This window comes from Cnephaeus nilssonii, assembly GCF_951640355.1.
Source record: "Cnephaeus nilssonii genome assembly, chromosome: 15".
Classification (NCBI taxonomy): Eukaryota; Metazoa; Chordata; class Mammalia; order Chiroptera; family Vespertilionidae; genus Cnephaeus; species Cnephaeus nilssonii.
The window spans coordinates 15,348,238-15,371,497 of record NC_137086.1 but is presented as its reverse complement, the minus strand read 5'-3'; the positions used below and the strand labels follow the sequence as shown (position 1 = coordinate 15,371,497).

Here is a 23,260-nt window from a genome sequence, read left to right as displayed (position 1 = left end):
CACACCGGAAACTAGAAGAACGATCTTTCCTAATTTGTCTACGTTAAAACACAAGTGAGCTGGTAGTAACCACGTCACTATTCCCACTTGGCTAAAGGCACTGTCGTATGGATTAGAAATCTGTGCCTGGGTCTAACTCACTCACACATGCTCACTTTCCAAACGCAATTTATAAATCTAAATTAAGTCGCTCATTAAACCTCACATGAAATGTCACCTCCACCAAACGTCACTCGGCCAGGGCGGTTCCAAAACACTGCGCTCCGGGGCCCCGAGCGTCCACCCACCCCCACCCCCACCCCCACCCCCACCCCGCAGGCTAAAAAGTCCGGCCCCCGGACCAGCGTGTACACCGCCCAGAACTGCCCTCCTCCTCGGTGAGACTCACACACGCCTCCCAATCCCAACTTTCGCTCACTCTGGTGCAACGAACAGAGAGGGCCTGAAGTCTCACCTCACTGCGAACCCAAGGGAATCGACAGGTTCACACCCCGCGGTTCCCGAGTTTCTCGTCACTGAGGGGACAAGGTCTAGTCTCCCATGGCGTCCGCCAGAGTCCCAAAGTCGTCGACGGCACAGTTCGGGCAGCTAGCCCGCCCACTTCCCTCCCTACCCCCTCTCCAGGGCAGCCTACCCCACCCCCATTCCCATTCCCATTCCCAATCCCATTCCCAATCCCACTCCCGGCGCCAAGCCCGCCGGCACCTGCAGGTCCTCGGAGCCGTCGGGGACCCGCTTCCACGCTCCAGCGGGGAGAGCCAGGATGCTGGCAAGGACGCTCGCCTCCGGCCGCCAGCCTCTCTCTTCGGGACCAACCCTTCGAAAGCCTGCCTCTCTCGTTTGGCTGAAGGCAGTACCGACCATGTCTCCCAGGACCTACCCGGGGACCTGGCCTTCTTCAGGGCCCAGACCCGAGGCCTCCTCACCTCTCCCGGAGGACCCACCTACCCCGGACGCTCAAGGCCCGAGCGGCAACTCCCACCACTGCCCAACTCGCCAGCCTCTCCGAACCAGCGGCAGCGCTGGAAAGCCAAGTCCCACGGTTCCCCCTCCATCAGCTTCCGGGCCCCCCTGCCCAGCCGGGCCTGAGCCCCCTGCCTGCCCTCCGCCGCCACCCGCTCCCGTTACGCCGCTTCCCCTCCTCCGGAGGCCGAGTCGCGGGCTGGGCGGCTTCCTTCCCCGGCATCCTGCGGGCCCGGCCCCTCCCGCAGCGGACCGGGCCCCGGCCCGGCGCGCCGCACACTCACCGCTGAGCGCCGAGGCCTGCAGGGTGGCCCCTGAAGTACCGTCGATGACTTTGATGGTCCCGCGACTGGTGACGGCCAGGATGGCGTTGAGCGCCGGGTGGTAGGAGAGGCTGTGCAGCCCGTCGGGGTCGCAGCGCATGCAGCCGTCCCGCAACACCAGCCACTCCGAGGCCCCGGCCGCCCCCGCCCCCGCCGCCGAGGAGCAGCCCGGGCCCGAGGCCGCCGCAGCCGCAGCCGCCATCTTCCGGCCTGCGCTCAGCACAATCACACTGGGAAGCGGCTCAGTGACAGTCCCGGGAGGTGCACCACCGCCGCCAGTCACCATCCGGGGCCAGGGGGCAAGCGAGCGCGTTAGCCGGAAGTGAAGTCAGGCGCCGGCACGCACGCCGGACGTCGGCCGCGCTCCCCCAGGGGCCCAGCTCGGAGGGGCCCTGCGCGGAGGAGGCAGGCGGGGGAGGGGGCGAGAGAGCGGGGGGGGGGGGCGGGGCGGGGGCGGCGGGAGCATGCGCGGGAGGGCTCGCGCGTGCCACGCGCCGCGGGTCTGGCCAGCGCTGCGTCCTCAACGTCCCAGATTTTCGGTGCGCCCTGGGCGTGGCCGGGCTCCGCCCCGCGCCTGGACTCCGGGCGAGGGAGGTGGGGCGCCTGTGTATTTCCGCTGGGCGGGGGCCCCGCCGGGTCTACCTGTCCGAGACGCCCGAGGACCTTTGCTCGGTTCCAGCCGCGCCCGAACGGCTCCCGGCGCGCGCGGTGCGCAGCTCTTCCGCGGCGGCCGGAAGGAAACCTCCGGGCCTGGGCCGCGGCTCCGATCAGAATAGACAGTGAAAAACCTCTGGTCTGGGTTTGGAGAAACTGAACGATCTCCCCAAACCCGTGCCCGCTACAACGCCCCACCCCCCAATTTCCGAATCTTTTTGTTGAGTGAAAATGCCAGATCTGAGGTGCTGGGAGCTCATAATTAAGTCTCGTTTCTGCACCACCTTCCACCCAACTAGAGTTATGTGAATTGTTAATAAGTGTGCGTGGGTGTTGTGGGGACTCTAGTCAAGTAAATGTACTCTTAACAAACAAAACAACAACGATATAACACTTAGCACTCTTTAGGATGACAACGATTTTTTAAAAAGGAAAATAAACGTTAGCAACAATGTGAAGAAATTGGAACCCTTGTGTACGCACTGTTGGTGGGAATCGATGGTACAGCTGCTATAGAAAACAGTATAAACGTAAAATAGAATTACTGTATGATCCAGCAATTCCACTTCTGGGTATAGACTCAAAAGAACTGAAAACAGAGCCTCACATGTATTTGTACACCCATGTTCAGAACAGTATTATTCACAATAGCTAAGGTGTAGGAACCCAAGTGTCTATCAATAACAATGTGGATGTACCCAAGGACATTATGCTAAGTTAAGCCAGAACAAAGGAAAAAATAGTGTATGATTCACTTATATGAAGACTTGAGTAGTCAGATTCATAGAGACAGAAACTAGAATGGTGTCTGGAAGGGCTAAGGGGGTAAGGGAATGAAGAGTCATTGTTCGAAAGGTAGAGTTTTTATTTTGCTAGATAAAAGAATCCTGTGGATGGATGTGAATGTATTTACTGCCACTAAACTGTGCACTTAAAAATAGCTAATATGGCCCTAACCGGTTTGGCTCAGTGGATAGAGCGTCGGCCTGCGGACTCAGGGGTCCCAGGTTTGATTCCGGTCAGGGGCTTGTACCTTGGTTGCAGGCACATCCCAGTGGGGAGTGTGCGGGAGGCGCCTGATCGATGTTTCTCTCTCATGGATGTTTCTAATTCTCTGTCCCTCGCCTTTCCTCTCTGTAAAAAATCAATAAAATATATCTTTTTAAAAAATAGCTAATATGCCCTAGCTGGGTTGGCTCAGTAGATAGAACATCGGCCTGCGGACTGAAAAATCCCAGGTTTGATTCCGGTCAAGGGCACATGCCCAGGGTTGTGAGCTCAGTCCCCAGTTGGGGGTGTGCAGGAGGCAGCCAATCAATGATTCTCTCTCATCATTGATGTTTCTATCTCTCTATCCCTCTCCCTCTCTGAAATCAATAAAAATATATATTTTTTTTTAAATAGCTAAGATGGAGCCCAGCTGGTGTGGCTCAATGGTTGAGCATCTACCTATGAACCAGGAGGTCACGGTTCAATTCCCAGTCAGGGCACTTTAATAAGTGACTGCAGAAACAGCCTGTGGTACATCCATAAAAATTATTGTTCAGTGATAAAAAGAAATAAGCTATCAAGCTGCAAAGAGCATGGAGGAAACGTAAATGCATATTGTGAAGTGAAAGAAAGAAGCCTCACTGAAGAAACTGTATATATGACATTCTGGAAAAGGCAAAACTATAGAGATAGTAAAAAAGATAAGTAGTTGCCAGCAATTTGTGGGAAGGAGGAAGGGATAAATAGATGGAGGATAGGGTTTCTAGGGCAGTGAAACTATTTTGTGTGATACTATAATGGTAGATACATGATATTATGCATTTGTCAAAACTCATAGAATATACTCACAAAGAGGGAACATTAGTGTAAACTATGGACTTTAGTTAATAATAGTGTATTAGAATTGGTTCATTTACTATAACAAATACGCCATACACATACAAGATGTTAATAATAGGGGAAACTATTATTTGAGCATTGACCGATGAACAGGAGGTCATGGTTCGATTCCCGGTCAGGTCATATACCCGGGTAGCAGGCTCAATCCTCAGTGTGGGGTGTGCAGAAGGAAGCCAATCAATTATTATCTCTCATTATTGATGTTTCCATCTATGTCTCCCTCTCCCTTCCTCTCTGAAATCAATAAAAACATATAAATAATAATAATAGGGGAAACTGAGTGCAGGGAAAGGGGTATAGGAATTCTCTGTACCATATGCTCAATTTTTTTGTAAATCTAAAACTGTTCTAAAAATTAAAGTGTATTAAAATGGTTAATTTTTTAAAGGTTTTAAAATTTTACTGTCAAAATAAAAGAGGAACAAAATCCACATTTTTTTCTCATCATTAAGAAGGGATTAGGCTGAAACCGGTTTGGCTCAGTGGATTGAGCATCAGCCTTCGGACTGAAAGGTCCCAGGTTCGATTCCAGTCAAGGGCATGTACCTTGGTTGCAGGCACATCCCCAGTGGGGGGAGGGTGCAGGAGGCAGCTGATCGATGTTTCTAACTCTCTATCCCTCTCCCTTCCTCTCTGTAAAAAATCAATAAAATATATTAAAAAAAAAAAAAGAAGAAGGGATTAGGGTCTCCCCACCCCCAATTTTTCCAGGTTCAGTTTTGTTTCATCTCAGTGATATCCTGGTGTCCTGGAAAGAGGCCAAAGCTAGGGCTGTTACAGGATGTGTATTTTTGGGATATGAATCTGATGATTTATAGGAGGAAAATGCTGTCAGGGGGAACAATAGCATGTTAGCTCCAAATATTTCATCGAGTGCAAAAAATTAGGCTTATGAAGTTAATACATATTTAGGAGGTACTGTTTTTTTTAAGTGACTCCGTAGATTGAAGTCATCGCCACCTATTTCACTGCAGCCCAGCAGGTGTGACTCAGTGGTTGAGTGTCGACCTTTGAACCAGGAGGTCACGGTTTGATTCCAGAGCATACCCAGATTGCGGGCTCGATCCCCAGTAGGGAGTGTGCACGAGGCAGCCAATCAATGATTCTCTCTCATCATTGATGTTTCTATCTCTCCCTCTCCCTTCCTCTCTGAAATCAATAAAACTATTTTAAAAAAATAAAAATAATTATAAAAAATAAAAATGCATACTCTCCATCTAATCATGAGAAAAACACCAAACAGATCTAAACTAAGAGACATTCTACAAAATAACTGTACTTTTCAAAAGTTTCAAGGTCAAAAAAAAGTTTCAAGGTCACGAGGACAAGGAAAGACAGGAACTATCACAGATTGGAGAACACTTAAGGAGACATGATGACTAAATGCAATGCTGGATCCTGGAACAGAAAAAGGACAGTAATGAAAATCTGATGAAATCCAAACAAAGTCTGTCATGTAGTTAATAATATGTTACTGGTGCTAATTTCCTGATTTTGATAAATGCACTATGGTTATGCAAGATGTTAACATTAGGGAAATCTGGGTGATAGATATTCAGGAACTTTAGGGATTGTTTTTGCAACTGTAGTATCAGTATAAAATCATTTCAAAATAAAAAGTTCACACACACACACACACACACACACACCCTTAATGGTTGGTTAAGGCCCTCTGGAATGGACTGAGAGGCAAAAAGAGAGCCAAAATTCATTGCCTAAGAAATTCAGAATAATTTTGGGAGTGACACCAGAGGACAGGGGAGAAGGTCAAAGAGGAGACAAGTACCCAGCTTCAAGGCTCTTTGTGGAGAGGCAATCATAAGGAGGGAGTGACTGAGGAACTTTTAAAGAAAAGGATCCAAGTTGAGGTTGTTTGTTGGGCCATAATGTACCCCCTTAGTAAAGGTGTGCTACAGACAGCCTGTGGTGGTGCTTTGGAAATTGAATAAAACACCATGATGTACAGCTGTGACATAAGACTGCAAAGGGAGCCCTAGCCAGTTTGGCTCAGTGGATAGAACATTGGCCTGCGGACTGAAGGGTCCTGGGTTCAATTCTCCTCAAGGGCACATGCCCAGGTTGTGGGCTCAATCCCCAGTAGGGGATGTACAGGAGGCAGCCAATCAATGATTCTCTCTCATAATTGATGTTTCTAGCTCTCTCTCCCTCTCCCTTTCTCTCTGAAATCAATAAAAATATATTTAAAAAAAAAAAAAAGACTGCAAAGGGACACCACCACTGGGAGGTCAAAAAAAGCAGAGAAAAAAGAAAAATCAGCAGAAGCAAGAACTCAAAGACAGAGGCAACTAGGAGATATGTGGGCACCATAGAAATTTCCAGAGGTTTTGGAATAATGTTGGGTTTCTCAGTATACTGTCCTCTGTATTATTTTACTTAAAGTGTATTTTATACTTCTTCTTTTAAAAAATCAATTCTCCCTCTCCTTCCTTCCCTCCCTTTATCCTTTTCTTCACTCTTCCATTTGCCTGGCTTTCTTTCCCTTCCACTAACAGTTAACCACTGTTGTTAGTTTTGTATTTATCATTTCTAAACATTTTAAATATTCATTTACAATCAAATTTGAGTATATATGTCCTTCTCTTTATTATCACACAATTGGAAGCATACTATACATAATTATCTGCAGCTTGTTTCTTTGCTTAATGATGTCTCTAGATCTTTCCATATCAGTTTACGAAAAGCTGTTTCATTCTTTTATACAACTAACAGTAAGCCACTGACTATATGAACCATAACGTTTTTTAACCAGACCCTATTGCTAGATATTATGGTGATTCTAGTGGAATTGCTGGGTGAAGTGTACATGCAATATTTACTTTGATACATCTCACTAAACTGTCCTACAAAAGGAAATTTTACTTTAATTTTAAAGGAAAAGTTTATCATAGTAAATTGGATGGAAGCTTAAGGGACAAGCAAGCAAGTGAAACCTGGTTTTCACAAGTCCTAGAGGATCCACCACAGAGCGACTCAAATCTAAACACATTAGGGTGACCTTACTCTGCAGAAGTGTCTGAATGCCTCTGGGTTTTCCTCATCATTTCTAGTCCATGTTCTTGTTTGTTTGTTTGTTTGTTTTTTAATGTGTTTTTATTGATTTCAGAGAGGAAGGGAGAGGGAGGGGGAGATAGAAACATCAATGATGAGAGAGAATCACTGATTGACTGCCTCCTGCACACCCTCTCCTGGGGATGGAGCCCACAACCAGGGCATGCACTCTGCCAGGGAATGGAACCATGACCTCCTGGTTCATAGGTCAGTGCTCAACCACTGAGCCACACTGGCCGGGCAGTGTGCTTTTTTACGTACCAGCAATTCCACATCTGGGGATATTCTATGGATATGCCTGAAGACTTGTGACATGGCATGTGTACAAGATTAGGAATATATTACCTATTCACAAAAGCAGTTTTCTGAAAAGAGAAACATTGGAGTAATAAGGCACTAACAGTTAAAAGTAAATCAAGACCATAGTGATTGTAAACACCATAGAAAAATGTTTGCTCTTGAATTCAGTACCCCTGCACAGCATCTGGCCACTAGCTGACATTCGGAGCAGGTACAGAAGGTCACCAGGGTGGAAAGCCCTGGGTGCCTAGCAAAGGACAATTGTAGGTTGGGACCTCACCCCCACGGTGACCTTTCCTCCTCTACATATTACTGGTCATGTGACCTTTCCTTCATAGAGATAACATCAAAGCTTCAGTTGTATTTCAGCTCCAAGTCCAGAAAAGCAGCAAAACCAGACAAGTAACACCAAGGCTGACCTCAGGACCAGCTGCATTGAATAATGACTCCCTGCCCTGGAACTGACCAATCAATCAATGGAGACCTAGACCCTGAAAGGACACATCTAGAAAACTGCTGAATAGTATAATGAGATCTTCCCTTGGGACCTCCCCTAAAATCTCTAACCTTAAAACCCTTAGCAGGAGGACTCAGTGCACTCTCCCTCCAAGCACACCCATGCTTTTCCTTTTCCCTTCGCCTTTCCCTTCCCCTTCTCCATCCCCCAAACCCCCCAAGGACATTACCCTTACCTTCCTCACTCCCAACCTCCTATGGCCCTTCCTCTGCCTCTATTACTTGCTTCCTAAGCCCATTTCTTTTGCATATTACTTCTTCCACCTCTATTATTTTCCAAATAAATGTTCTCTTACAGTTTTGAGTCTTGGCTCTGAATTCTTCTTTCCTAGCCAGAACTCATCTACCGAGATTGCTAAACTCAGGTTCAGTTTAACCCCACCAGCCTAACACCTTGGTGCTGTTACTGCTGCCTGATAAGCAGATACTGTGGCAAGGAACCATGTTTAATTCTTGAACCCTGGAAAGCATCATGGTGTTAGAGGCAAAAATAGAATATTGGGAACTAGCTATGGTTATTGGAAATATAATCATGCTCTGTTGTGATTGCCTTGTTCTGGTTAAAGAAAGACCATTCTAACCTGGCTGGGAGTTGTATGCCCCCTGGGACCTGGGAGTCAACCTTGGAATGTGGTCCATTCTCATTCAAGAACTGCTTATTGCCCTAACCAGTTTGGCTCAGTGGCTAGAGCATTGGCCTGCGGACGGAAGGGTCCCAGGTTTGATTCCGGTCAAGGGCATGTACCTTGGTTGCGGGCACATCCCCAGTAGGGGGTGTGCAGGAGGCAGCTGATCAATGTTTCTCTCTCATCGATGTTTCTAACTCTCTGTCCCTCTCCCTTCCTCTCTATAAAAAATCAATAAAATATACTTTTTTAAAAACTGCTTATTATCATGGGAAGATTGATAACCTTGTTGCCCAAACAGTCCCACCCCAGCCTCCTACTCCCCCATGCCTGTAATCCCTACTTCCCCATATAATCTTTGTCCTACCCTGTATAAGCAGCTGGTTTATGTGGGGACCGCAGAGCAGCAGATCTTTGTGGATGACCTGCTGCTCTCCCATACTGCCAGCAGTATTGGAATAAATGCTCATATATGATTCAACCCCATTTCTGCTTAACTGGCTCAAGTAGCGACAGGCAACTCAGACTCATTGATTGTCCAGTTACAATTATATTGTGGTCTTGCACTCAGTCATTCCTGGTAGTGGTCTCAGATGGCAGTCTCCTGGTGAGTCAATTCTGTATTGTTCTAGGACTCATTCCTGAAGTCCCAGCCTAGAACCTGATCCTTCAGCCCTTTCAAAGATTTTCTAAGCACATAAATCTGTACAACAAATCCCTTCAGGCTCAAAACACTTCCAATGGTATCTGTTTCCTGCACTGAACCCTGGCTGATGCAATCAATAGACTTTACCTCCCCGCCCCCTTGCTCCTGGCACCTACCCTTTCACTGAGATTCCAGCCCTAACCCCAGGCTAATAAGATATGCAGAGTACATATTCAGTAGTCCTCTGGCTTTGCTACTTTATTCCAAATTTCTCAGCATGTGGCATAATTTCCCCCTCCAGAGCTAAATTTTTACATTTGTGACCCAGTTTCTTTTTTTAAAGATTTAAAAAAAAACACAGATTTTTTTTGAGAGAGAGGACAAACCAGGAAGAGGGAGAGAGAAACATTGATGAGAGAGCAAAACATCCATCGGCTGCCTTCTGCATGCCCCCTCCTGGGGATCGAGCCTGCAACCAGACACGTGCCCTGAACAAGAGTCAAACTGGCAACCTTTTGGTACACAAAAGGAGGCGTGACACCCAACCAATTGAGCCACACCAGCCAGGGTGTGACTCAGTTTCTGAAGAGCTGGATATTTTTTTAAAATATATTTTATTGATTTTTTACAGAGAGGAAGAGAGAGGGATAGAGAGTTAGAAACATCAATGAGAGAGAAACATCGATCAGCTGCCTCTTGAACACCCCCTACTGGGGATGTGCCCGAAACCAAGGTACATGCCCTTGACTGGAATCGAACCTGGGACCCTTGAGTCCGCAGGCCGACGCTCTATCCACTGAGCCAAACCGGTTTCGGCTGTTTTTTTTTTTTTTATCCTCACCTCAGTATATTATTTCCATTGCTTTTCAGAGAGAGCGGAAGGGAGGGAGGGAGGGAGAGAGAGAAACATCAGTGTGAGAGAGACACATCGATTGGCTATGTCCCAAAGGTTAAAGACAAAAAGAGAATCTGAAAAGCAGCAAGAGAAAAGCACTTAGTTACCTACAAGGCAGCTCCCATTTAACGGTCAGTTGATTTCTCTACAGAAACTTGGCAGGCCAGAAAGGATTGGCAAGAAATATTCAAAGTGATATAAAGCAAGGACCTACAACCAAGATTACTTGACCCAGTAAAACTATCATTTAGTATGGAAGGACAGATAAAGAACTTTCCAGAAAAGCAAAAGCTAAAGGAGTTCATCACCACCAAACCAGTATTATAAGAAATGTTTTTTTTTAATATATTTTATTGATTTTTTACAGAGAGGAAGGGAGAGGAATAGAGAGTCAGAAACATCAATGAGAGAGAAACATCGATCAGCTGCCTCTTGCACATCCCCCACTAGGGATGTGCCTGCAACCAAGGTACATGCCCTTGACCGGAATCAAACCTGGGACCCTTCAGTCTGCAGGCCAATGCTCTATTCACTGAGCCAAACCGGCCAGGGCTATTATAAGAAATGTTAAAGTGTCTTCTTGAAAAAGAAGAAGAAGAAGAAGAAGAAGAAGAAGAAGAAGAAGAAGAAGAAGAAGAAGAAGAAGAAGAAAAGATAAAAATATGAACAATAAAATGGCAATAAATACACATCTATCCACAACTGAATCTAAAACAAACAAACAAGCAGAGCAGAAACAGAAAAAAAAAAAAAGAACCCTAGCTGGTTTGGGTCAGTGGGTAGAGCGTAGGCCTGTGTACTGAAGGGTTCCAGCTTTGATTCTAGTCAATGGTACATGCCCGGGTTGTGGGCTTGATCCCCAGTTGGGGCGTGCAGGAGGCATCCAATGAATGATTCTCTCTCATCATTGATGTTTCTACCTCTCTCTCCCTCTCCCTTCCTCTCTAAAATTAGTTTAAAAATATTTTTAAATGCCGAAACCGGTTTGGCTCAGTGGATAGAGCGTCGGTCTGTGGACTGAGGGGTCCCAGGTTCGATTCCGGTCAAGGGCATGTGCATTGGTTGCGGGCACATCCCCGGTGGGGGGTGTGCGGGAGGCAGCTGGTCGATGTGTCTCTCCCATCGATGTTTCTAGCTCTCTGTCCCTCTCCCTTTCTCTCTGTGAAAAATCAATAAAATATATTTAAAAAAAAAAAAAAGACTCCTCCCCGTTCTACCTAGCATTGTCCAAAAAAAAAAAAAAAAGACTCCTGGGATTATAGATGCCTTTGAAAAGCCACAACCTTTATATGCCTTTAGTCCCAGGCTCCCAAATCAAGCCGATTCTAAGTTATATTTATTTTTAAAAATCAATATTCTAAGAAACAATTTTTTGTTTGTTTTTGTTAATCCTCACCCAAGGATATTTTCCCCTTGATTTTTAGGAAGAGAGAGGGAAAGACAGAGAGAAACCTCAATGTCAGAGAAAAACATAAATTGGTTGCCTTCTGCACATGCCCTGACCGGGACTGGAGCCGGGCCGGGGAGGAGCCTGCAAGCAAAGTATGTGCGTTTGACTGGAATCGGTCTGCAGGCCTGCTGATGCTCTATCCACTAAGCCAAGTCGATTGGGCAGGAAACAGTATTTTTAAAACATTTGTAACAGCGTTGCCGGCATGGCTCAGTGGTTGAGTATCGACCTATGAACCAGATGTCACAATTTGATTCCCAGTCAGGGTATATTCCAGGTTGTGGGCTTGACTCTGAGTGTGGGACAGTGCAGGAGGCAGCCAACCAACAATTATCATCTTTGATGTTCCTATCTCTCCCTCTCCCTTCCTCTCTGAAATCAATTAATAACAAAAACATTTGCAACATTAAAATATGCTTAAATTCTTCAGGCTAAATAACAGTTTATCTCATGTCCATTATTTAAAAATAAAAATTTTGTTTATAATTTAGGTATTTTCTTTACATAGCTACAATGTTTGTACCAACACCCTTACACTGAGTCCATCTATGTTATTGGAAAATACTGTTAAAGACCATTTGACAAAATCCATCAGGCTAACTCTCAATCTCTATAAGAACTGGCAACTTACATGCTATAAAATACATACTAGGTTTCTCCATTTTATTTGGATTACTTTTCCACCATATCGAGAACCGATGGTTGCTCTAAGTTACAGAATTAACATTACAACTACCTTAAAAAGCGTATTGGTGCTTTTCTTCCATAAGATCTAAGAAAAAAGTTGGAAGATAAGTACAAGAAATTCACTTGGGTCCAAGCCGGTTTGGCTCTGTGGATAGAGCGTCGGCCTGTGGATTGAAGGGTCCCTCCCGGGTTCGATTCCAGTCAATGCACGGGTAGTGTGCTCAATCCTCAGTGGGGGATGTGCAGGAGGCAGCCAATCAATGATTTTCTCTCATCATTGATGGTTCTCTCTCTCTCCTTCTCCCTTCTTCTCTGAAATCAATAAAAATATATTAAAAAAAAAAGAAAAGAAATTCACTTGGGTGCATATCACTGTTTTTCCCCCAGAAAGGAGAGTCAAGAACATGATCTCAATTAGAAAACAAGGAACTCTTGTTTTGATGAAAATGTTTGGATGTATGCCAGCAAAACAAGGGCAAAAATCAAGAAGGAAGAAGACATGGGATACAAGAACACAGCAATCAAAACCAGTGTAGAAGAATGCCAAGATGCAGCAGAGCTGGAAGCCATCTTTCTCCACAGGACAAAGCCAGTGGGCTCCACGGAGCATGTATTCAACAATGGGAATGGACTGCATTTCATGCTGTAGATGGAGAAAGGAGGCACCTATTCTTTTCAATAGGGAAAAAAGAAAGGCAATTGGAATTTGTAAGAAAAAAAAAATCACAAGAAAGCTACAGTCCAGACATGAAGCAAACTAAAATATATCTTGATTTTAAACAACTAATGGAATTTAAGGAAAGTGGCATTCTCTCTTGGATGGTTGAGGGGTCAAAAAGTGGACCCATGAAACAGGAAAGAAATGTCCTGGCGTGGCACCTGTCTCTGCACTAATATTTACATAGTGATAATAAAGCAAATGTTGCTTACTGCCATTCAAAGTTCAGAATCAATTATAGACAAAACATTGACCATTTATTTATAGCAACAGACCAGAGTGCCGCTGTCACGAATCTTGATGTCATCAAATTAAAAGACAGAAAGCAAAAGTGAAGCCGACAGAGGCTGGGTGGGAGAAGAGAGGGGCGAAGGGAAGGAGGGTGTGGCAATGACTTCACCATACTTCATCAGGGGAGACAAGAGCTGCTACAATAAAGCTGAAGAACAAGAAACAGGAGTATATCTTATTTTAAGTTATGAAGACTTCCAATAAAATAACTAAAGATAATAGAACTACCAAAAATGGATAGGATCGAGAGAATATCTTAAGCAGTTAAATCCTCACATTTCAGAGGTAGAGTAAATGTCTATAATTGATACAGCAAGAAATATTAACATAGGGATATTATTCCAAGTTACAAAGAGAACCATCTGAAAAACAAAAATAAATGAGTTGCCCCTGAGAAGTAGTACTGGGATGCGGAGTGGAGAAGGAATGGCATTGGGGCTGTGGCATCTATATATAAAAAGCTAATAATGCTAAGTGTCCATCCGACCAGTAGCTATGACACATACTGACCACCAGAGGGCAGACGCTCAAAGCAGGAGCTGCTGAGTTGCAGTGACTTGGCAGTGATGGATCTTGGGTGATGCACCCCGAAACCAGAGAGGAGGGAGCCCGATTCCTCGTGGAGCCACGCAATTCCACCTCCGGCCTTGGGTTATGTTGTTGCTGGGGCACTGTTGATCCCGAATCTGGTTTACTGCACACTTGCATTTGCGTTCCACACCTTGTACGACAGCAACTTTGCAGAGTGCCCTCTCGCACACTGGGACCCCTTGGGGGATGTGGGAGAGCCAGTTTCAGCCCGATCCCCGCAGGCCAGGCCGAGGCACCCCGCCTACTGGAGAGACCCCACTCACTCTGCAGCTGTCCTTCGAGCCACAGGTGCGGCTGGCCACCGGGGAGGGACCATGGGAGATTGGCTCCAGGGAGTATCCAGCCCCTCTCACCCAGTCCCACCCCTGCCGGCCACCTTCTAATTAATTTCCTTTCAATGTGCACGAATCTGTGCAGTGGGTCACTAGTTTCATTATAAGTCCTCTGGATTGGCAATTTTCTTTTCTTTTTTTTTCTTTTTCTTTTTTTTTTTTTTTACTAAATATTAACTCAATTGTTTTCTTTCTTTTTTTATTGCATCACAAGGGAAGGGAGAGGGAGAGAGATAGAAACATCAATGATAAGCGAGAATCATTGATTGGCTGCCTCCTGCATGCCCCACACTGGGGATGGAACCAGCAACCCAGGCATGTGCCCTGACGAGGAATTGAACAGTGACTTCCTGGTTCATAGGAACAATGTGCAACCACTGAGCCACACCGGCTGGGCTAACTTAATTTCTTAAAACAGCTAATAAAAACCAAGTCCAAGTTGGATTGAATTTAGATATAATAATCTTTTTTCTTTAGCATATCAATATAAAGAGTATTAATACTTTTGTTTTTTCTTTAACCATTGTGCATCCTAAGCAATTAACATTTGTTTCTCACTTCAGGGATTTCTAGACAGATGAGGTAGTCATTGAACATAACACATTAAACATGATTTTCAAACCAATCAGACAACCCGAGGTTATGCCACAGACTGATGAAAGTTTTGTGGACTATTATTTGCTAGAGAGAAATACAACCAAGCGGTGTAGAGGAGCTCTCAGCAGTTCATAGCTTCTCCGTTTTAACAGGGGCCACGGGTGCACCTTCAAGATGATGCTCCTGGGGAGTGGAGCAGGGATAACTTCCTGCAACTTCATTTTCCTCAAGCACAAAATAAGCAGGATGGGGAGAGACTTATCCCCACAGTTTGTCAGGACAAGTAACTATGGCCTGAGTAGCTTTAAAGATTTGCACAGTGTGTGAACCCTGGCAGGGCTGAATTCTTATTTGTGTTTTGAAAATCATTTGAATTTTTTTGTTTTTAATGAGATTGCCTAATAAAGTCTTTACTAAATTTAAATTTTTTTCATTATGCTAGAAGCCACTAAAATTGGTCCTCTTTTTTATTCTACCTCTAGTGAATATTGGCTTCATTCTATAACCTAGTTTATCTCTAATTTTGTATATAAATTTCTCCCTTTCTATATTTTGAGATGAGGGTGGAATACTTATGAGGCAGATAGTAATGAAGTTCTAGTTCAGTTTTAGTGCATATATAAATGAAGGTAAAACCATACAAAAACTCATAGAGCAGTCCAAATTTTTGATTGATTAAACAAATATATATTGAGTGTGTATTATGTATAGGCACTAGGCTAGCTGATAATATTCTATATCAAGACAGGACTAGCCGAAACCGGTTTGGCTCAGTGGATAGAGCGTCGGCCTGCGGACTCAAGGGTCCGGGTTCGATTCCGGTCAAGGGCATGTGCCTTGGTTGCGGGCGCATCCCTGGTGGGGGGTGTGCAGGAGGCGGCTGATCGATGTTTCTGACTCTATATCCCTCTCTCTTCCTCTCTGTAAAAAATCAATAAAATATATTTAAAAATTTTTTTCTGCAATATAAATTAAAAAAAAAGACAGGACTAGAATCCCTGGCTGGTGTGGCTCAGATGGTTGAGCGTCCTCCTGAGCACGGAAAGGTCTGGGGTTCGATTCCCGGTCAGGGCACATGCGGGTTTGATCCGTAGTCCCAGTGCATGGGGGAGGCAACTGATCACTGTTTCTCTCTCACATCAATGTTTCTCTCTCTCCCACTCTCTCTAAAAAAATCAATAAAACATTAACAAAAAATGACAGAACTGGAAGCATTATTCCACCCCTTGCAGCACTTTAACTGCTTGAAATTTTAGAAAATGTTTTCATTTAGTCCAGGATTTCTCAACATTGACACTATTGACATTTTAGATAAGATAATCCACTGTTGTGGGGGCTGCCTGTGCCGCATCCCTGGTTTCTATCACTGGATGCCAGTAACATGCTCTCCCCCTACCCCCATTCCCAGTAGTGAGGAACAAAACTGTCTCCATACTTTGCAAAATATCCCCTGGGGATCATATTGTCCCTAGTTAAGAATCATGCTATCTGCCCTAACCGGCTTGGCTCAGTGGATAGAGCTTTGGCCTGCGGACTCAAGGGTCTCAGGTTCGATTCTGGTCAAGGGCATGTACCTTGGTTGAGGGAACATCCCCCGTGGGGGGTGTGCAGGAGGCAGTTGATTGATGTTTCTCTCTCATCGATGTTTCTAACTCTCTCTCCCTCTCCCTTCCTCTCTGTAAAAAAATCAATAAAATATACCGTATTTTCCGGCGTATAAGATGACCCCCAACTTTTCCAGTTAAAACATAGAGTTTGGGATATACCCGCCCTATAAGATGACACCCGGTGTATAAGACAACCCCCGACTTTTGAGAAGATTTTCCTGGGTTAAAAAGTCGTCTTAGCCGAGACCGGTTTGGCTCAGTGGATAGAGCGTCGGCCTGTGGGCTGAAAGGCCCCAGGTTCGATTCCGGTCAAGGGCACGTACCTTGGTTGCGGGCACATCCCCAGTAGGGGGCATGCAGGAGGCAGCTGGTCGATGTTTCTCTCTCATTGATGTTTCTAGCTCTCTATCTCTCTCCCTTCCTCTCTGTAAAAAATCAATAAAATATATATATTTTTAAAAAGTCGTCTTATACACCGGAAAATACGGTATTAAAAAAAAAGAATCACCCTATCTAATAAAAGAGTAATATGCAAATTAACCACCACTCCGCTACACCCACAAGCCACACCCACCAGCCAATCATGAGCGAGTATGCAAATTAACCCAACCAAGATGGCTGCGGCCACAGAGTGAGCAGGAGGCTTGGGTTTCCCTGGCAATGGAGGAAGCCAAGCTTTCCACACACGCTGGCGGGCCCAGGCCTCCACTCAAGGCTACAAAGTTTCAATTATAGAAGATAAATAAATCCCAACAAAAATGGCGGCAGCCACAGAGCTAGGGAGAGCAGGAGGCTTGGGTTGCCCCCGGCGATGGAGGAAGCCAAGCTTCCGCAGCCCTGGCCTGCCTTGGTCTCCACTACAAAGTTTCAATTATAGAAGATAAATAAATCCCAACAAAAATGGCTGTGGCCACAGAGCAAGCAGGAGGCTTGGCTCCACTCAAGGCTACAAAGTTTCAATTATAGAAGATAAATAAATCCCAGATAACAGGGCCTCCGCTTGGGTTGCCTGGGGGCATGGCCAGCCTGCAAACCACCACAGGCCCCTCACCCAGGCCGCCCCATGCCCCAAGGGAACCCCCACCCTGATCCGGGGCACCCTTCAGGGAAAACCAGCTGGCCCCCACCCATGCACCAGGCCTCTATCCTATCTAATAAAGTAGTAATATGCAAACTGACAATCACTCGAACACACAAGATGGCTGCCCCTATGTGGTCAAAGATGGCTGCCCCCATGTGGACACAAGATGGCTGCCACAAGATGGCCAGCAGGGGAGGGCAGTTGGGAGGGACCAGGCCTGCAAGGGAGGGCAGTTGGAGGCGATCAACCCTGCAGGGGAGGGCAGTTAGGGGTGACCAGACTGGCAGAGTAGGGAAATTGGGGGCGACCGGGCCTGCAGGGAAGGGCAGTTGGGGGGGACCCAGGCCTGCAGGGGAAAGCAGTTGGGGGGGACCAGGCCTGCAGGGGAGGGCAGTTAGGAGTGACCAGGCCTGCAGGGGAGGGCAGTTAGGGGCAAACAGGCTGACAGGGGAGCAGTTAGGCATCAATCAGGCTGGCAGGGGAGTGGTTAGGGGGTGATCAGGTTGGCAGGCAGAAGCGGTTAGGGGCAATCAGGAAGGCAGGCAGGCAAGCAGTTGGGAGCCCGCAGTCCTAGATTGTGAGAGGGATGTCCGACTGCCCGTTTAGGCCCGATCCTACCGGGATCGGGCCTAAACGGGCAGTCGGACATCCCTCGAGGGGTCCCAGATTGGAGAGGGTGCAGGCTGGGCTGAGGGACACACACCCCCATGCACGAATTTTGTGCACCGGGCCTCTAGTCTCTATATATAAAAGGCTAATATGCTAAGTGTTCGACTGTTTGACCATTTAACTGGTGGCTATGACGCGCACTGACCACCAGGGGGCAGACTCTCAACGCACAGGCATAGTAACATGGAACAGACTGATGAATCTCAGAGGGAAGGGGGGAGTGGGGAGGGCAGGAAGAGATTAACCAGATTTTATATGCATAATAGAGGCCCGGTGCACGTGCACCAGTGGGGTCCCTTGTCCTGGCCTGTGAGGATCGGGCTGAAATCGGCAGTCTGACATCTCCCAAGGGATCCAAGATTGCGAGAGGGCGCAGGCCTGGTCGAGAGACCCCACTGGTGCACAAATCCGCTGGGCCTCTGGTTTAAAAATAAGAATCTTATATTTAAAGAATTAAAATTTAATTTTAGTGATACTACTACTGTGCCAACTTTGCCTGTTTCTCATGTGATGAATTTGTCTTGCCATTGAACATTTGAACTTGAGAAATATAAATCATAATGGACTCCGATTCTTAGATAAGATAAATGGGGTCTTTAGCACTGCAGTTGAGTGGCATTTTCAACTAACTCATAAATAGCAGAACAAATATGATTCAATATTTTTAGCTTAGGGAGATCTATCTTAAACCATGCATGGCTGATAAAAATGTGAAATCTAAGCTCTTGGAATTTCTCTTGAGTTAACCAGATGGTATGCTTATGATCTGCCTACAAAATCTTTCCTTTCTTTTCAAATAAAATGCTATTTTTTTACTTTCCACTTAAAAATCATATGCTTTTAGATTTTTTCCAAGTTAAAAAAACATCTAGGCGACATTAGACACTAAAGTAAACTATCACGAGTCCTGGGATTCCTGGAACTTGGGTAATCTCAGGAACATGTCACTTACCTTCATGTTCTTTACCTTCACCTTCTTATATCTTCACGTCATCTAGGCTTCTCGTATATCCTTATGGTAACAGCAAACACACATATATTCCTTATTATGTGTCAGGCACATTCTAAGCTCTTTTACATATGTTTAAATTTTAAAAATTTTCCACCTTATTGATATTTAAAAAAAACCCTGCACGTATCTAATGTATACAATTTGATAAATTTGCACATATGCATTCACCCATGAAACTATCACCACAATGAAAGTATTCTTTGGCAAAAATACCACAGAACCCCAGCCAGTGTGACTCAGTGGATTGAGCACTGTCCCATGCACCAACAGGTCACTCCTTTGATTTCCTGTCAGGGCATATGCCCAGGTTTCAAGCTTGATCCCTGGGAGGGGGGCGGTGCAGGAGGCAATTGATGGATATTTTTTTCTCTTCGAAAACATCTATCTCTCTCTCCCTCTCCCTTCTTCTCTCTTTAAAAAAAATCAATTTAAAAAATACCACAGAAGTGATGCTTCAGGCGACATATAATTTTGGTTTCTCCCATTATTGTGATACTATGTTTGACATTGGTTAAGGTGGTATTGGCCAGGTTCCTCTGCTAAGTTAATAGTTTATCTTTTGTACTTAATAGGTATCTTGTTACTGTTATTCTTCAAACGTACACCCACTAGTTTTAGCATCCATAATTATTACTATGATGGTTACCAAATGATTTTCTAATTCCATCATTTCTTCTACATGACTTTCTACCTTAAAAACTCTTTTTTTAAAATATTTTTTATTGATTTCAGAGAGGAAGGGAGAGGGAGACAGAAACATCAATGATGAGAATCATTCATTGGCTGCCTCCTGCACACCCCAAACTGGGGACCGAGCCTGCAACCCAGGCACGGAATTGAACCTGGAACCCTTCAGTCTGCAGTCTGACGCTCTATCCACTGAGCCAAACTAGCTAGGGCTTAAAAATTCTTTAGCACTCGCGTGCTCTCTCTCTCTTCTCCCTCCTCCAACTGTCTCTCATTGTGGTCCTGCTATTTACTCAATAGGTTATATTCCTTTGTTTTCATTATTTATTTTGATGTTCAAATTGTTACAGATTTGGTCAATGAGAGCTCCTTCAAATATGTTCCTGTGATTCTGACACAAAAAGATGTTCCAGGCTCATCTTGTATTTTCCCTGCCCCAGTCCTGGAATCAATCATTTCTTCAAGAAGTCTCTGTTCTTTTCAATAATAAATGAGATTTAGAAACCACATCCGGTGTTATGTGCACTTGTTGCTCCTGAGCTCTATGAACAGAACCTATATCCCTGTGTTCATAGACACACATGCTTACATATACATATATTAACATTTAATCATTTCAATCCTATGAAGTAGATACTACTTTTATTTTTTTTTAATTTCTTTATTGATTAAGGTATCACATATAGTAGCTACTACTTTTATTGTTTTCATTTTATAGTTGAAGAAACTGAGAATCAGAAGCTAAGTAACTTGCCAAAGTTCTCCCAGTTAAGTGATAAGACCTAGATTGGAACCTGGGTAGTCTGGCTACACACCTACCCTCTTTTTTTAAAAAAAGTAAACTAAAATGATATTTTAATTAAACATAATGCATAATCTTCTACTGTATCCTGGAACAGAAAAAAACAATGTTCTAAAGGACCTTAATAGGACAGTGGCAAAATTTGATGATGGTACTGCTCAGTCCAAAATGTCAAACATTGCAGGTGATTATCTGGCCTCTGCCTGCTTCTTAAAGCCACTTACACCATTTTGGCTGTAATTACCCCAGCCTGAGCTCACGTTCTGTAGCTTATACCCATTACTTTTGTTCTTTGCCTTGAGCATCACAGTAAGTCTGTTTCCGTTTCCATATTTTAATCCTTCTGACAGTTGAAAGGAGCTAGTCTGCTTTCTTCCATTCTCAGTCTTCTTTTCTTCAGCATAAATATCCTCCATCCTTTCAACCATTAGCGTGAGAAGCTGCTTATGTGTGCTATTTGCCAATGCTCCTTCCGAAGAATGGCACCTGAGTAGTCTGGTTACAATCAAGCTGTTGGCCAGGGCTGCAGTTGTATAAAGGCTTGACTGGGGCAGGGGGATCTGTTTCAAAGATGGCTCCATCCCATGGCTGTTGGCAGGAAGTCTCAATTCTTCAACACATACGCCTACCTCTCCACAGCACTTCTGTGTGTCCTCATAACATGGCAACTGGCTTCCCAGGCGATGCCTTCAGTTGTCTGGGATCAGTCTGGGCCTCCCAGGCCTGAGCAGCTGCTGCCTGGCCTGAACAACCTACAGAGTCTCCAGTCCAAAGGCAGCCCAACTAGCTACACACCTACCCTCTTAACATAAATATCTATATATATAAAAGCCTAAGCGACTGTTCAACCATTTGACTGATAGGTATGACGTGCACTGACTACCAGGGGGAAGACACTCAATGCACAGACATGGAAACATGGAACAGACTGATGAATCTCCGAGGGAAAGGGACAAAGGGGAGGGTGGGAAGAGATTAACCAAAGATCTTATATGCATACTAGAGGCCCGATGCACAGATTCGTGCACTGGTGGGCTCCCTCGGTCTGGCCTGCGGGGATCGGGCCAAAACAGGCAGTCCAACATCCCCTGAGGGGTCCCGGATTGCGAGAGGGTGCAGGCTAGGCCGAGGGACCCCACCGGTGCACGAACCCATGCACTGGGCCTCTAGTTTATAGATAAAAGTTGAGGAGGGTGTTTGTTTTTTTTTTTTTAATATATATCATTTAAAATTCTTATTCATTTTTTTGTCTTTTATGTCACATGCTGTGTTCTACTTGGGGAGTAGGAGAGTAGGGAATGTACTGCTGACCTAGGAATCAAACCCAAATAAGATATAACACAGAATTGCTTCTCCCCACTCCAAAAACTAAACGTTTGCAACTGCACCAAACTCACTAAGCCTGGTTCTTGCTTCCTTAAGGATGAGTCTAGTCCTTCAAGGATTTTCAGGCCCTCACCCTCCTGGTGACCCTGCCCAGCAATCTAGTGGATGTGCTCCTGACTTTATCCCATGCTGTGCTGAGGCTCTACCTCCTGCTGTGTATTCAAACTTCCAAGTACTCATGCAAAGCAAGAGAACTAGTGTATTTTTTAAGTGAAGGAAGAATATGATTGTGGATTTTTAGATACGGTAAAAGGAAATTTATTACTTTTAAATTAATCAAGAATTATACTCCATGGTGGATAGATATTGCAAATTTTTTTTGTTTTTTGTTAATCCTCACCAGAGGATATTTTTTCCATTGATTTTTAGAGAGTGGAAGGGAGGGGGAGAGACAGAGAGAAACATTGATGTGAGAGAGATATATCAGTTATTTGGTAACAACCTAAAGGCCCTCTCTCTCTTGCCAGTGGAAATCAGTGTTTCTTCACTGAGTCTCAAGGAAAGCATTCCAGAAACCCACGTATAGGAGATTGTGGCATGGGAAGACTTATTTGTAGCATCAGATGCAAAATCAAAGGATTGCCCCTGGGTTCCCAATGTCCCATCTCGGTCCATCCAACCTTATCTTCATCAGGGCCAGAAATAGTGCCAATGTCCAGAGATTCTGTGCCATAATAGAACTTAGTCCTTTGCAGCCCAGTCTGCTGAGGGTACCAGGTGGCCGCTTTGAAAGGCATGAGTGTACAGGATGGGAGAAAGCTCTTTGTTAGGCTGATTATATTATCTACGGCTTGGGAAGGACCTGGCACCCTTTTCAAACGGACCAATCAATTTCCCAGGCTTCTGATGGGCCCACCCCCTAACCAATCTAGTTCCTAGATCTTTCTGGGTTATGTCTCTTATCCAATCCTTTTCCAAGTTTAGAATGACGAGGTATACCTCCCTGGTGGCCTTCTTGGTTCCTACTGCTCATTTGCTTACCTCCCCTTTATTGTGATCTGGGAGGAACAGACTCCCGGTTCCCTGGGGAGTGTGTGAAGCTGTAACTTCCTAAGGAAGCAAGCCGGCTCCCTAGGTGATTATGCCTAATAATGCCTGATTTCCTTTGCTCCCCTCCTTTATAATAGCTATCTATGCTAAGATATCCACTGGAGAATGAATAAATAACACATAATATATTCATTCAAAGAAATTCTCTAAGCAGTAGAAATGAATAAATTACAGCTACCTGCCCACAGATGAAGCAAGATGCAGAAGAAAATACACAGGAAGATTCCATTGACATACAAATTTAAAACATATAAAAAACCCTACATATATTGCTTAAGAATATATACATAAATAATAAAATTATAACAAAGTGCATGGAAATGAAAAACGCCAAATTTAGTAAAATCAATTTTATTTGGGGAAAGAAAATGTGATCACAAAGTACAAACTATTAGTAATGCTCTGTTTTTAAGTTGTT

The 23,260-nt window shown here is 44.8% G+C and overlaps 1 protein-coding gene across 7 annotated transcripts in view; it reads right to left on the bottom strand.

Moving 5' to 3' along the window:
- The window catches only part of BIRC6 (baculoviral IAP repeat containing 6), a 178,306-nt gene extending 176,589 nt beyond the window's left edge, over positions 1-1,717 (bottom strand). For all 7 annotated transcript variants that reach the window (XR_013814683.1, XM_079792682.1, XM_079792686.1 and 4 more), the window contains exon 1: positions 1,248-1,717. Coding sequence is in view for 6 of the 7 variants with exons in the window: in XM_079792682.1 (XP_079648808.1) it covers positions 1,248-1,572 (325 nt within the window). In the remaining variant the exon portion in view is untranslated. The remainder of the gene's footprint in view (positions 1-1,247) is intronic.
- Between the last annotated feature and the right edge of the window lie 21,543 nt (positions 1,718-23,260).